Raw genomic sequence first — 16,189 nt, forward strand, 5'->3', positions numbered from 1 at the left:
GATCAGGCAGCACTAGGGCAAGAGAGAGAGACAAGAGAGAAAATGTGCATCCCATCGATCATCCACTGAGGGCCTTTTGCCCATGTGATGGAGATGGATGTAATCCCTGGCATGAACGGCTTTGGCTAATCCAGCACCCCAGATTCCCCCATGCTTTCTGTCCCTGCATGGCTCAGTTCCGGCAGCAGAGCACAGCCGTGCAGAATTTCTATGGAGACTGTTTGTCTTCAGTGGCATTTTGGTCCCAGGGGGCAGCCCTGCTGAAAGAGCGAGAGAAGCTCTCTCGGGCAGGAGCAGCAGGGTGGCCTCCCTGTTCGTGTGCTGTCGCTTCAAGATTCTGGGGAGAGCTGAAAGAGACAATGGATTAGACAGTCGCTTGGACACCAGTCCTGGGGTGTAACCGAGGCCATCCTTGCTCACATTTATGGGGTTAAACTAATCACCAGATGTGAGGTCAGGGAGCGATTTTCCCCCAGCGTACGGGACCTTGCATTTTATCTGCTTCTTATGGGGAATCATCTGTTATGATCGGGTAGATGATAACCAAACCACCATGGCCAGACATGGTCGGGTCTGCGCAGAGACCACTCCCCTTCCCTTTGTATGCGGTGTTGCTAGCTTTATGCAGGCATTATTGAAGGCAATGAGTGACCGGTCTTCCCCCTCCCCCCTCAGCATTCTGTACTGCACCCTAAGCCCTGCCTGGTGGACAGAGCTTGTGCCGCTTCGCTCACCATATTGACTGGGTGGGCACAGCCAATCAGCAATCAGAAACTTGTTCAGGATGTGTGCGATTCAGTTGTGTCCAGGAAACAATCTGTAGCCTAGAGAGGGAATTGACCACTGATGCTTGGTTATCGTCTCGGGTTTGGGAGCAAGAGACGTGGAACTGTGAGATCTTACCAAAGCTGGGAAAGCTTTCTTCTGAACTTGAGTGTTTGGGTGTAGTATTAACCTCCGGGCTCTTTACCACCTGAAACTCTGCTCCAGGTCCCTTAACAACGGCTAGTCCATTCTCACAAGGGTGTCTGCAAACAAACATACGGCAGCTGCCGGAAAACAGTCCCTGCACACAATGGCTGGTGGACTTCTTGGAGGTGCTTGGGCAGTTGTAATATTTTGGTCTGCGAATACCAAAGGACAGTGGCCTGATTGCCCTTAGTGCTGATTGGCGATAAATCGAAGTCCCCCTGGAACAGGAGGCTGTTTGTCAAGAGCTCTCAAGGCCATTTCTTAAAACATGTGGGCGTCTGTGTTAAAAATAGGGACCGAGGAACAGCTTTGCTAGGCCCGTCTTTTGCGTCATTTAAAACTGGACTAGATCATGGGTTGGTGAACATACTGCTGGGGGGGAAAATCCCAGCAGGCCTTTTCCATCTCTTAGCGCTATGATTCTTTGATCACTAATCAGTTGTGTCCTCTCCACTCAATGGTCAGAGGGCCACATGCTATTAAAAAAAAGCATCTTGCAAAATAGGGCAGATTGATGGGGTAGTGAGAAGAGACATTTTACAAACAAAGATCCAGGTGACGTGGTAGCTCAACTGTGGCACCTGCAGCTATTGCATCTCCCTGGGGTATTTCCAAGCAATTGGTAATGGCTCTGATACTAATTCAGCCTGAAAGTGGGAATTGGGCTAAAAAATATGAGAGCGAGATTGAGAGAGGAGGAGGAGCGATGTGGATGGAGAAGAAACGTACCACGGAACGGGGATAGGGTTTAAGCATCAAGAAGGGCATCCCTGCTCCTGCCCCGGCACTGAACAGCGGGTTAGAAAGTAAGTAACTCACGTTCATACCCCGTGCACACACCAGAGTGCAGCATGTGGCTTTGGTCACAGCTAGGAAAGCAACAGCAATAACGTGTTCGAGTGGGATTGGAAACTAGCTCAACGCAGAGACACGAGTGGTTAGACGAGATGGCGTGAAACAGAAGGGCTTGGTAAAAAGAAAAAGAAAAGGAGAGAAAGGAAAGGCTGAGGAGGGGGAAGAACCAGGTGAAAATCCCCGTTGTTGATTAAACACTGGGTGTGATAATACTTTATGCAGCAACTGGACTGCTGCCCTGCACCACCAAAATCTGTTCTGAATCCAGGAATAGAATTTCTCAGAAGTTCTCTATTCCCCTGTGGGCGGGGACCTTGGCCCAGATCCTTAAGCATAATTAGGTTCCTAACTGCCACTGAAATCAGCGTGTCCTTGTGATTGTAGATATCTCTAAAGCTCCACGCACAGCTAATGGTACTATATTAATAAAAACATTTCCCTCTGACCTGCTGTACGATAGATCTGTTTCGTAATAGATTTCACTTCATTACCACAGAAAAATTCTCTCCATCTCTCTGTCCATCCATCTATCTATCTTTTCACATCATGCCCATCCCATAACAGGATTGAGTGCTGAATCCTATGAAAAGCTTCAATTCCATTAGATTAGTTTTCGATGAGAGCAAAATGCACCGTGAGAAAATAGCAGCACCCCTTCCATGTTGTTATTCCTATAAGTACACATTTTCGTCTTGGAAAAAAGTGCTTATCTGTATTAGTGCAGGATAAGTGGTAATTACAAGCTGCCATAGCCTGTTGCTTTTCCTGAATAAACAAACAAATGCTGTAATATTAGCACTAATGGAGGCTCTCAAAATGCTTCATTCTGGCAACTCTGCTGGTGGAAAATCCAGTCTCCTTTTGTCCCCATTGCTTCCCTCATTAAAATTCTTCTTGGACACAAAAGCCCTTTGGGACGTTGAATCTGGCTTTGCAAACGGCAGGTGGCTTTGACGCGGTGCCCAGGGACATGAATGCAAAGTCCATGTGGTGGAACGGAACATCACACACGTTGCTGTTGGGTGGTGCCACATTTATGAGAGACCTTAATGGTATGTGCAGGCAGGAGGGGAGTAGATCTTCTAGCTCCTGCTTGGAAATGGCTTTGCCTGTTACATCTTCCTCCCTGCTGACCTCCTCCCCTGAAACTGAAATGGCCAAAAAGGCTGTGAAGGAAAGATGAACGTAGTTGTACAGCAAAGCTTCTCATGGAGTCGGGTAAAGCAGCCAAGAGTGAGCCCAGTGTAGCCTGAATTCTCAAGCAAGATTGTTGATACCAATGGGTAGGTTACACAAACTGGGCATCAGTCTCAGGCCTGACCTAAGCAGAGGGGTTCTTAGAGTACCTCATCCAAAGGGCTATTGAATCGGCACTGCAATCCCCATGGAAACTTGTGGATAAGTCAGTCATAAATCACTGCTTTCCAGCATCAGAGACCCTCCCTGTTGGCCCTCTCCGTTCCAGCAGCATGTCACCTGTTGCTCAGTCATACGTCTTCGGGTCTTTCATAGACCCCCCAGGACCCTTTGCTCTCAGCTCCCAGGACACAACTGCAGCTGATGCAGTTGAATGGGGAGGTGTTGGGTTCTGAGCTGCATTTTGGCGTAGAGGCACCTGTCAGACCTCACTGAGCAGAAACAGGACAGTCCTTTCAGAGGATGGGTTAATACAGGTGAGAGACTGGGTGAGTTACTGAGCTGGGTGCTTAGCATGCACCCCCATTAAAGAGCATCAGGCACTGATGGGTCTGATGATGGGAACCATTAAGGTTTCATCTCAGAGTACTGACTAAGAGGGGGACTTGTCTGGGAATTGGTTATCCAGCCCCTTCCCAGCTCAGAGGGCAAGGCACAGGCAGAGAGAAGGGTATAAGAGTGGAGGGTCCTCACTCCACTGGCAGAGCACCTTATGTCCTAGTGGTTTAGGTATCTTCAGTCCCAACCTCAGAAGATACGTCAGCTCTTTAGAAGACACCTTAGCTCTTCGGTGCAATATTGCCACACAAAAGTGCTGAAAAATCATGAGTCAGGCTCCACAAATACTGAGATTGGGGTTAAAAATCATGATTATTAGTAATAATAATACAAATAGTCATTTGCCTTTTCATTTTTGAGCCTGTAGGGATCACATTTGAAGCTTTTCTCTGCAACCATGAGGGCTAAAATCTTCCTTTTCTTTTTCACTGAGAGCTGAGATTCTGGTGTATTCACATGATTCCAGGAGATGGGGCTTTCAGATAATTGCGAATTATCATGAGTCGCATTATAAATCACAAGAGTTGGTGACGCTACAGGTGGTAACCAATATTTTCCCTTTCCTATTTAAAGCTCTAATTGTCAACCTCTTGTTCTTTTCTAGCAGCTGGTGGATTTATTACTCAACCATCCCCTCATGGTGGTAGTTCATATTCACATGCTCTAAAAGATAGCGTCTTGTTATTAATTTCACTCTGCAAGGAGAAAATATCTACCTATTCAAGTGATCAGGAGAAATATTATGGGAGGGAGTGGGGGTAATTTTTCTTGAATCTTCCTAGAAGCCACCTTTTATTCTGTTTCATTGCTTCTCACTGGCTGCTTAAGAACAAAACCAGACCAAATCACATGGGCTCAACGGATGGCTGCGAAAAATACTCTGTAAAGATCTTGGTAGACTTTGTACTTGTAGGTCAGAGGAAATCTCATAAAAAGTTCTCTCTTGTGGCTAATGACTAGTGCTGTGTGGAGGATGGAAGTTCTACTTCACAAAGGATTTTGAGATTGCCAAATCTGATATTGTTCTGAATTGGAGCAAAAACTGAATATTTCCATATTCTCTGCAAAGAAAATTCTGAGAAGAAAAATTGTTTTGGGTTGATTGAACTGTTTCATGTTGATTTTGACTTTAAATTTTTTGTTAAAGTCTTTTCGAAATGAAAAATCAAAAGATTTTGTTCCAGAAATGTTGCAGTGGGCTGTTTGTACTGTGTTGGAACTTTCCCTCCCTCCCCCAGTTTTCCTCTTCAATGAAATTCTGACAAAATTAACCTGATTTTGTGCACGATTTTGATTTAGGCAGAACTGCATATTCCAATGGAATATGGTTCCACTGACGTTTCTTCAGCCAGCTTTATTAATTACAGTTACTTTGTTTTGTACCACTCTGGGGTAGAACTTTGACTTTGAATAAAGAATCATTTAATAAATATATTTGAATCAAATCCCAGATTAACCCTAATTAGAGATGGAAAAGCCCCACTAAATCAACAAAGCTAGGATAACATAACACAAGAACTAGGGCTCACCAAATGACATTAATAGGCAGCAGGTTTAAAACAAACAAAAGGAAGTATTTTTTCACACAACGCACAGTCAACCTGTGGAACTCTTTGCCAGAGGATGTTGTGAAGGCGAAGACTATAACAGAGTTCAAAAAAGAACTAGATAAGTTCATGGAGGATAGGTCCGTCAATGGCTATTAGCCAGGATGGGCAGGGATGGTGTCCCTAGCCTCTGTTTGCCAGAAGCTGGGAATGGGCGACAGGGGATGGATCACTTGATGATTCCTTGTTCTGTTCATTCCCTCTGGGGCACCTGGCATTAGCCACTGTCGGAGGACAGGATACTGGGCTAGATGGACCTTTGATCTGACCCAGTAGGGCCGTTCTTATGATACAGTGTCCCCTGACGGAAGGATATTAAAACTGAAAGAATTCCCAGTTCTCAGTCACTCATCGGATTCATAGGGCATCAGTGTACTCAAAAGTATGCTGCTGATGCTGTGTAATAAAAGGCTCCTTTCATGAGATGGGGGTCCTGGTCTTGAGGGACGCGAAACGGGGTATCCGCTGATTCCAGACCCAGCTTGGCTGGTTGAATCCTTCCCCGCTCTGATCAGCAGTAGCTTTGTGCAGAGTGGAAAGGGCGTGATCTGCAGCCCCTTGCTCATTATTACTATTGTTATTACAGTAAAGGCTAGAAGGGACAACTGAGATCAGATTCCTAGTGGATCAATACACAGTAATATCAGGGGGAGGGAGAGCTCAGTGGTTTGAGCATTGGCCTGCTAAACCCAGGGTTGTGAGTTCAATCCTTGAGGGGGCCACTTAGGGATCTGGGGCAAAAATTAGTCCTGCTAGTGAAGGCAGGGGGCTGGACTCAATGACCTTTCAAGGTCTCTTCCAGTTCTAGGAGATTGGTATATCTCCAATTGTTTATTTGTTTTTTATTTAGCACTAGTCTTTGACCCTGAGAATTTACAGGAAAGACAGACTAGTTGGAGGGGGAAGTCGAGGACCAGAAAGGGGAAATAACTTGGCCAGCTTCACACAGCAGGTTAGAGTCCAGAACAGAACGCAGGTTTCCTGAATTCCAGTCCGAGGCCCAGTACACTGAACCACGCTGTCTTGTCTTTCACCTCTCACATGTGATGTAGCGGAGAGAGACACACAACTAGCCCCTCTGGAGCTGAGAATTCTTTTCCCCAGTTTGCCATGCGGTATTGTTTCAATTCCCCACATGATTCCCGTGCCAGTTGTGCTGCCTAGTGACATGCTGCTGCGCTGTGGCATTCCCTTGGGATGTTGGGTTGTTGCCACTGTACCCTGAAAAACCACGAAGGATCTTACCCAGGGTGTGAGCTGGGTGTGCTGTGTACAGTAGAAGGGCCCGAAATGCAACATCTGTATCAGAATCCAAACCCTCCCCAGGTTCAGCGGGGTTCACCTCTAAGGTTTGTTTCAGCCCCATCATAGAGACCGGACTAGCCACGAAATCTGGAGCTGGTATCAGTGGTGTTCTGACCCAGAGTTTTGGTTCCCACACTATTCCTTTATCGAGATGTACAGAAGTTGCACAGTGTGCTGGGACAGAGGCATCCTGCAGCTGCATTGAGAAAATACTGAGAAGTGCTAGGATCCAGGCCACCACAGTAGGTTTACAATCTCATCAGGCCTTCCCTACACAACTGACACACTTTGAGACAGTGATCCCTTAACGTCATTGCATAGTGTCCCGTGGAGGGAACAGCCTCCCACCCCTTGTAGAGAGGGACCCTTTTTTGAAATAAGCCAAACTTTGCAACTATGTGTAAATAAAGGAAAGACGAAACCAGCATTAAAAAAAGAAAGAAAAAAGCAGCGACCACCAAACGATATAATGATTTTTGTTTCTAAATTTTATTCTGTTACAGGGATGGAGCACCATCCATCCCGGCCCACAAGACTTCTGGGAAGCCAAGAAGAACAAGGTATTCCCATTTCAATATTACCAGACAAGCTGCCATGCAGCTACCAAGTTTCTATATCTATATATCTAGAGTTAAAACAGCCACCGCCAACATCTAATCGCAAACTGCTCTATGTGCTCTGTCAGCTGGCAGTGCCTTTCCCCCCGTGACTAGCCCCTAGACCAGGTGGGAGTAGGGAATAGATTCAGCAACAGGGTCCCAAGTCTACGTGACTAGAGCTTCCCTGACAGCCACTAAAGAACTTGTCCCTTCTCCCAGATTGCATGATAATAAGCAGTCCATTTGCTTGAATCCCAAAACTAGCCGATCCAGCTGTATCCTCAGCTGTCCCTCCCGGCTACCTCCTGTTCCCCCCCAGCTCAATCCACCCCATTGCGTTCTCTGCACCTAAAAAAACAAACGGACCCCTCCTCTTTCCAAACACCGGCATTTCGTTTAGAACATCGCTCTCCTGTGGACGAGGTTCAGCTGTGGTTAGGTTTCTCCAGGCACGGGAGGGAGGGGGAAGTGTTCTCGCCCGCGGCTGACTAGCAGCAGATAAAATACTGTAGAGATCACCGCTGGAAAGAGCTTGGGGTTCCAGAATGGAGAGGGAAAAGGAGGCAAGGAGTGGAAAAGAGGTGTCTGCATTAAGGAAACCTGGGACCGAAGGGTTAAACTCAGTCCCATCTTCAGGTTTGCTTGCTTCTTGCAAAGTGCAAATTCTGTTTCTCCCTCTCTCTACCTCTCACCTTCTCCTTGAACTTCTGAACCACAGACTTATTACCTCACCCACTTCGTCTCTCTAATATCCTGGGACCCACCTGGCTGCAGCAACACTGCACGCTTGTGTAACTGGTAATCATTTTACAGCAGTAATTTGTCTTCGCCAGGGCACATCTAGAGATACAGGATCCTCTTTATTGTCAGGGATGATAATTTTTGTCTTAAAAAACAACCACCAAACCTGCAAAACAGCACAAATCTCTGGGTCAGGGTCTAAAAGTCGTCCTCCGTCTGGCGGCTGTTGGTGGCCTGCGTGAGATGCATTTGCAGGCCTCAGTGCAGAGCCTACGCATCACAGATATTGTGGCTGCTAGTAGCTCAGCCGTTGGCAATCTCAGCTGAGAAGCCACAGTACGAATGGGCCATGGAGACAGAGCTCGTCTCCCATCCGCAGAGGTGGTCCCTGCAGGTCAGGACTGAGGCGGTGTTGGGAGGTCTGCACTGCCCATTAGAGTGGATAAACTGAGGACTTTGGCTGACAGGACTGTTGATCCAGCCCCTGGCAGTCCAGTCTCTTGTCCATGCATGCATTCGAGCAGGGATCCCCTGGGAAGCATCCACTGAGTCTTTGGCCGCCTCGCAACAGCAGCCGTGGTCTGGCATTTTTTGCTCGGTGTTGCCTTCTGGTTCCTTCCTTTGACCCTGCCTTCCATTGCCGTTTGTTCATTCTTTCCGTTGATATCTGGTTTCTGTAGCCCCTCCCTCACTTGAGGAGGCGGGCCTTTTGTTCTTGTAGACTCCGCCCACCAAGCCCAGTCATCAACTAGGCCTCACCTTGCATCTGCACTACGTTCATAAACAAAAGATCTGAGGGGCGTAGGCTCTGCTCCACACAGAACACCACTCAAGATGCTGCCGAGTACTTGCTGCTCTGTCGTCTCCCTGCTGTGACCTATGTGCAGCAGACACCCCAAGCATGTTCTCAACACTAGTTAAAAATGCATTGGTGAGAGGAAAACAGCAACACCCCTGGCATGTCTGCAAATAGCAGCCCATTGCCTGGTCTCCTCCGGACATTCAGAACAGTGATGGTATGAAGAGTGTCCTTTGGGTCACTGGGGCACGAGCGCCCAGGTTTAATCAGCTCCGTCCCCTTCACACTGCGGACAAGTCTCCTTTGATTGGTTCTGTTTGTTTTTGCTGGCAATGCTGACCTAAAAAAAATGGACCCTGCGGCATTTCTAACAAGCGTCCTTAACTGATTTCCGTACTCGGGGCTCGGCAGTATCACTTGCTAACACGTGCTTTAACATCCACTGCTGAATCAATAGGGAATAGCTCTCCAGTCGATAACACAGCCTGCGAGGATGAGCTAATTATTCCCTGTGCAGCTATGACAGAGCGGTCCGGTCGCCGCTTTGTAGCTCAGCGGCACATCTGCCTTTTGCCCATGGTGGGGCACTGCAAGGTTCCAGAGCTGCGGGACTGCTCCTTTGAAGCATACCCTGAGCCCAGCACAGAGCCTGAGGGGCCAGGCAGTGCTGCAGGATGGGGGAAAGTGAGAGGAATTGCCCCACTCACTTGCAGGGTAAGGAGTGACTGCAGCGTCTGCTGCAGCTCTGAAGCCAACTATGTGGGGGAGAGCATGGGCAGAGCTGCACGGCAGCAGATCCCACCACCACTATGCCCTGCCCCCTGCAACGACTGCATGCTGCCATACAAGGCAGGGGCTTGCAGGAAGCATTGTTCGGTGCCACGCACAACTCCTCTCTGCATGAGAACTGCGCAGATTCTGCTAGAATGGGGCCTTTGGTGGCCACAGGGATGGGGCTGGAATGGTTGTTAAGGGGCTGTCCAATTTGAGCTTCAGCCCTCTGCTGTGGCTGCTGCTGTGAAGTCCTGATGCTTTGAGGCCTTACAAGAAAGTTGGCTTCCCAATCTGGGGCTCAGGAGCAGCTTCTGCTGCAAAGATCCCTCCTCTGGAAGTGCGGTGCTGTGAAACTAACAGCTGCAGATGGTGCATAGAACTGGAGGGGAGGTACATGTGCTGTGATTTGATTGTCTCGTTTTTCTGAGTGCCCTGGCGATGGGAGCGAATGTGCATGTGGAGAGGAGAACCCAGGCCATGTATCAATCTGGTTACCAGTAAAACCTTGCCTCGTGTTTAGGATGGCGTGGTTCCTGATTCATTCCGTCCACCCCACAGGGGTGCAACGTGCATGAGATGTGAAATCCAGCACGGACACACAATCTCAAACCTTTCCAGAGCAATCGCTGCTTTCGCAGGCATCTTTGGAAACCATTCAAGCTCCAACCACCACTTTGTGTTTGCAGATCCCATCTCTTCAGCATGAGGTGTCCCCCCGTGGGACACTTGCATGAAAACAGGGGGGTTAATTCACTATGTTCCATCTGCTTCACACTGCTCCACTGATGGGACCCAACTGCAAACTTGGCTTTAGCAGCTGATGAAACCAAGTTGGCAGCTGTTTTGCATCACTTGAATGTACCAGTGAAGGTGGCCTCAAATCTCCCTTTCTAAAGAGCTCACCTTCTGCTCTGGCCTAGTCCTGGCCTCCCCCAGCACTAGAGCTCTGTCTAGTCTCCTGAGTGACCTCCTTTAGTGAGTTACCCCCTTCCTGAAGTGCCCCCACATCAGAATATTTTCTTGAATGTCTAAGATAAGTTTTCACTTTCCTAGTTTCAGGCCCATTACTTCCTTGTTAAATCATCTAATCCCCCAATTCTTGTATGTTACTGCCTCCTCCCCACCGCACGTTCAGCATGTATCATACCCGTGGCATCACGGTTCTGCATTCTGTGGCCCATCAGAATTCATGGGAGAGATTCCAGAAGACTGGAAAAGGGCAAATATACTGCCCATCTATAAAAAGGGAAATAAAAACAACCCAGGGAACTACAGACCAGTTAGTTTAACTTCTGTGCCAGGGAAGATAATGGAGCAAGTAATTAAGGAAATCATCTGCAAACACTTGGAAGGTGGTAGGGAATAGCCAGCATGGATTTGTAAAGAACAAATCATGTCAAACCAATCTAATAGCTTTCTTTGATAGGATAACGAGTCTTGTGGATAAGGGAGAATTGGTGGATGTGGTATAGCTAGGCTTTAGTAAGGCATTTGATACAGTCTTGCATGAGATTCTTATCAATAAACTAGGCAAATACAACTCAGTTGGGGCTACTATAAGGTGGGTGCATAACTGGCTGGATAACCATACTCAGAGAGTAGTTATTAATGGTTCCCAATCCTGCTGGAAAGGTATAACAAGTGGGGTTCCGCAGGGGTCTGTTTTGGGACCGTCTCTGTTCAATATCTTCATCAATGACTTAGATATTGGCATAGAAAGTACGCTTATTAAGTTTGCAGATGATACCAAACTGGGAGGGATTGCAACTGCTGTGGAGGACAGGGTCATAATTGAAAATGATCTGGACAAATTGGAGAAATGGTCTGAGGTAAACAGGATGAAGTTTATAAAGTAATAAAGACAAATGCAAAGTGCTCCCCTTAGGAAGGAACAATCAGTTTCATGCATACAGAATGGGAAGAGACTGTCTAGGAGGGAGTACGGCAGAAAGGGATGTAGGGGTTATAGTGGACCACAAGCTAAATATGAGTCAACAGTGTGATGCTGTTGCAAAAAAAGCAAACGTGATTCTGGGTTGCATTAACAGGTGTGTTGTGAGCAAGACGTGAGAAGTCATTCTTCCACTCTACTCTGCGCTGGTTAGGCTTCAACTGGAGTATTGTGTTCAGTTCTGGGCACTGCATTTCAAGAAAGATATGGAGAAATTGGAGAGGGTCCAGAGAAGAGCAATAAGAATGATTAAAGGTCTAGAGAACATGACCTGTGAAGGAAGGCTGAAAGAATTGGGTTTGTTTAGTTTGGAAAAGAGAAGACTGAGAGGAGACATAATAGCAGTTTTCAGGTATCAAAAAGGGTGTCATAAGGAGGAGGGAGAAAACTTGTTCATCTTAGCCTCTAAGGATAGAACAAGAAGCAATGGGCTTAAACTGCAGCAAGGGAGGTTTAGGTTGGACATTAGGAAAAAGTTCCTAACTGTCAGGGTGGTTAAACACTGGAATAAACTGCCTAGGGAGGTTGTGGAATCTCCATCTCTGGAGATATTTAAGAGTAGGTTAGATAAATGTCTATCAGGGATGGTCTAGACAGTATTTGGTCCTGCCATGAGGGCAGGGGACTGGACTCAATGACCTCTCGAGGTCCCTTCCAGTCCTAGAATCTATGAATCTATGTGACAGTGGGGAGAGAAATCTCCTAAAAATCCAAACATTTACCCACAAGACTTGTTTCTCAATTGCCTAGTAACATAGACAATGCTAATGGCTAAAAAACAATGTGTTGGAGGTGAATCCAGATGCTTGTTATTCCAGCCCTGGGCTTCTCTTGAGTAGAGACTGTTAATTGGGCAGAACTTTCTGATATGGGTATGAATCCACTAAAGACTGGAATGAGACCACTGTGCTAGTTTTCCTTTGTGACTTCATCCAGATGTGCACCCACATGCGTGATGCCTTTCATCCTCGCTGGGGAGGGAGGTCGAATTCAGTGATGATGGAAAATTGTAGCTATCGCTTTTCATTCTTGTCAGACCTTTCATTTTCACATGGTTGGTAAGAGGAGCGAATGGAAGGATGAGCTTACAAGCGGTGAGGTGTGTGTGTGTGAAGCTGTGGTTGGAAAGGAGAGAGGAGGATGTACCCATGTCAGAAGAGGTGGGGGGAAACCTTATTCTGATATTGGGGATCTCCCCCTCTTTAAAACAGACCACGAAACAGGTTATGCTACCCCGTCACGCCTTGCGACCAAGGAAGCTCTGAACCGGCAAGTCAGCAAGCTGCCTCACTGGGAATTTACTGCAGGGTTTCTGTTTTCATTTTGGAGCTGGGGCATTTGATGACAACGTGCTACTTGCTTCTGCTAACCAGGTGTCATCGTCTTGACCTGCCGGGCTGGAGCAAGTCTGCCTCAAGGGTTTAGACTTGGGTTGAGCAGAATTGAGAGTCGGCTTTCCACCAGCCACAAGCACAGACTGCCTGTGGAACAGACTTTTTGGTGTAGTGCTTTTCAGCAGTGATCAGTAATAACAACAATACTTATATATTTTCTCTCTCTCTGGCTTCTCTGTGTCTGTTCCATCTGTTGTCTATCACTTATACCATCAGCCAGATTCACTTTCTTCACTAGTGAACCTGTTCAGGTGTCTCCCTGTCCCATCATGTTCTGTAAGATCTGCTCTCTCCATACCCACATACAGCTTCTCATACCTGAGGGCATTTCAGTGGGTTTCCTTTGGGTCAGGATTCATAGATCTACGGTCAGAAGGGACCATTGTGATCATCCAGTCAGACCTCTTGAGGTCATAAGAGCGTCACCCAGTGACACTCTGATTGGGTCCAATAACCTGTGGCTGAACCAGCGTGTTTATTTAGAATGACTTCCAGTCAATGTAAAAACTCCTGATGAGGGAGAATTTAGCCTGTTCCCTTGGTAATTGTTACTTTCAGAGCAAGGACTCATTGTCTGCACTCTTTCTTCGGAACTCACTGCTATTGTATATTAGATCTTTGGAGCTTAAGTCATTGTTAAAATCCCATTTGCTCAGGGCTGCCTCTGTCGTAAGTTTTTAAATTGGGTTTTTGGCTTGCTCAGCGTCATTTGTAGCCAATTTGTCTCCCGTAACGTGCCCAAAGGAGTTCCAGTGAAGGAGGCCGCATCTGTGAGATTGAATGAAAGGTTGACATTATGAGCAATAAAGTTCTAGGCGTATGACAGTTGAGAGAGAGAGAGGCACCTCCGTCCCCCAGTAACAGGGAGATTGAGGGGCTAATGTCAGCCTATAAAAGGTAATAGAACAATTCAAGTCAGACCAGGGCCAGATCCTAGGCTGATGTAAGATCAGTTGGGATCTATGCTGCTTTACAACACAGAATATCAGGTTCTGACTCCCCACTTAGCAGATGTTGCATTGTGCCTTTAGAGATGTAGCAAACACAGTACAAAACTTTAGATCAGTTTGCAAAACTAAGTACTTATTTTTACACAGCACCTTTTAGCTCAAAGGATCCCAAAGCACTTCAGAGACTATAGAGATATGTAGTGACATATATATCTGTGTGCAAGAATCACTTTACCTGCCACAGAGGTGCATCCACCTCTAGGGTGGAATGTGATTGCTGTTTAACAGCGGAGTAACAACACTACACTACAGTTTAAGATAGGAGGCTAACGATAAAATTGAAAAGCATTTGCATGATCTAGACATAGAGGATGAGTTTAAGACTAACACGATTGCCGTATTCTATTGTGTAATCTTTTAGCATGTGTTTGAATTTCCCATATTTTTTGTTATTTTATGTTTGCACGTGGCATGGAGCCAGTTTACCTGATAATCTGATTTAAAAGCTTTATTGTGTTATGTACTGTGCTGATTTCAATGGAACAATCTCTGTGTCCTGTTACTTCCCATTAGCTCACATAATCAGTTTCGCATCCAGCAAAGAGATAATGGATTAGGATAGCTGCTAATAGTGTTTTCTCTGCATTATTGAGCTTCTTTCAATACTGAGCAAAGAACTGGGTGAAATGATGGTTGTTTTTCATGGCAAGCAATGGACGCTCCATGGCTGGAGTGGTTCTGGGCTAGAATGTAGAATGCAGGAAACAATTCTGTACGAGGGAGTGGATGAATGAGATGACTCATTGGCTCTTTTCCATTTCTAAAGCTTGATTTTGTATTTGGAAAGATCAGCTAATGCAATTAGCTACATAATGTGCTGCTTTCCTCGGTTATTGCCATTGAAATGGTGTGTACTACATTTAAATGGAGACTGGCATGAATGATAATAATTAATAATAACCCACTTATACAGTGTTTTTCCTCTTCAGAGCCCTTTTCCAGACTCTAGCTAAGTCATGGTCCTGACATCCTTGTGAGATAGGTGAGATTATCTTCGTGACATAGATTTGGGGAACTGAGGCAGAAAGGTTAAGTGCTAAGCCCAGAGAGAATCAGTATCAGAGTAAGAACCAGAACACAGGAGGATCCTGTCTCCCAGATCTGAATGTAGATGCCTAGGCCATGCCTCTCTCAAGAGAGGAAGTATTTTTCAGTAAAGTATGTGGCATCTTATGTTATCCTGGAAAACTAACATGTTATGTACCAAGCCGGGGGGGGGGGGGGGGGGTTGGGGTAAGGGGGAGCCAGCTTTCTGGAGACAGAGAATATGGGACTGGGCCGATACCTCCGGGCAGCACACTGGGAATGCGTATTGCAGTTATGCCCTCCGTCTCCACATGCTGGTAGATAGGGCCACGTGGCTGGCAGTGTTATGGCCTCAGAGGGGAGGAAGGGTTGGCACATTCTGCATTCCCTAGGAGTCCTCTTGCAAAAGGCCTTTCTTTCTAGATCCGTGGGAGGTCTGGTGGCTGCTCGGGGACTTTCCTGCTGGCGTCTTGGGATGACAGCCAGGTAGGGAGGACTGGACAACAAGGGTTTTTGCAGTGGCTTTTCCCATATCATTAAAGGGTTTGCTTTCCAGATCTGTTGCGTTCCCTGGATGTGGTGTGGACAACTCAGGAGGCATTCCCTTTCCCCAGTGTCTGTGTGTGACTCAGGGCTGGACAGTGCACTGTAAGGTTCTGATCAGCCAGCTTTTAATCTTCAGTTCTCACTTGGTTTCTTTCCCCCTCCAAATGTCCCAAGGGAATGGATGGGGTTTTTTGCCCTTCTATCATTTTTTAAATATTGGTGACTCACTGTCGTTTCTAATGCCAGGTTCTAACCTGGGACCGGGACGGTCAAAGCAGAGCAGACACATGACAAGATGGGGATGGAATTCAGGCAAGACTGGGCCAAGCTGGATGGGTGGGAGGGTTTCATAGGCTGAGTGTTTTGCTTGTCTTAACACATGACATCAAAGCCCTTGACAACATGGAAAGGACTCAGGTGCAGAAAGAAAATCCCTTTCAGTGTCGAGGGATCGAATCTTCAAAGAGACAAGTGAGGGGAAGGACTGTCTTGAGGAGAAGGCACAAGTGCTGGGATTCAGGAGGCTGGGGCTCAATTCCTAGTTCTGCCACTGACTTCTTGTGTTGCCTTGGACAAGTCACTTTCTCTCTCCCTGACTCAGTGCCCTGGCAGTAAAATGGGAATAATAATGCTTCCTTTGTGTGTCTGTCTTGTCTATTTAGATGCTCAGAACTATGGGCAGGGGTTGTCTCTTCCTTGGTGCACATACAGCATCTAGCATGACTGGGCCCTGATCTCAGCTGAGACCTCGAGGTGGTACAGTAATAATAATAATAGCCTGGTAGCAACCATCAACGTCAGTGGAAATCAAGCAGCTGAAAAACCCTGACACGCCTCTTTGGAAATTCACCCTGG

General features: G+C 46.8%; 1 protein-coding gene across 3 annotated transcripts in view; it reads left to right on the plus strand.

Moving 5' to 3' along the window:
• The window catches only part of RXRA (retinoid X receptor alpha), a 211,324-nt gene that overhangs the window by 169,012 nt on the left and 26,123 nt on the right, over positions 1–16,189 (plus strand). For 2 of the 3 annotated variants that reach the window (XM_039506652.1, XM_039506654.1), the window contains exon 5: positions 6,998–7,054. The exons of the other annotated variant lie outside the window; for it this stretch is intronic. In XM_039506652.1, coding sequence (XP_039362586.1) covers positions 6,998–7,054 — 57 coding nt within the window. The remainder of the gene's footprint in view (positions 1–6,997; positions 7,055–16,189) is intronic. 3 annotated transcript variants of the gene reach the window in all.

This window comes from Mauremys reevesii, linkage group 19 (genome assembly GCF_016161935.1).
Source record: "Mauremys reevesii isolate NIE-2019 linkage group 19, ASM1616193v1, whole genome shotgun sequence".
Lineage (NCBI taxonomy): Eukaryota > Metazoa > Chordata > Testudines > Geoemydidae > Mauremys > Mauremys reevesii.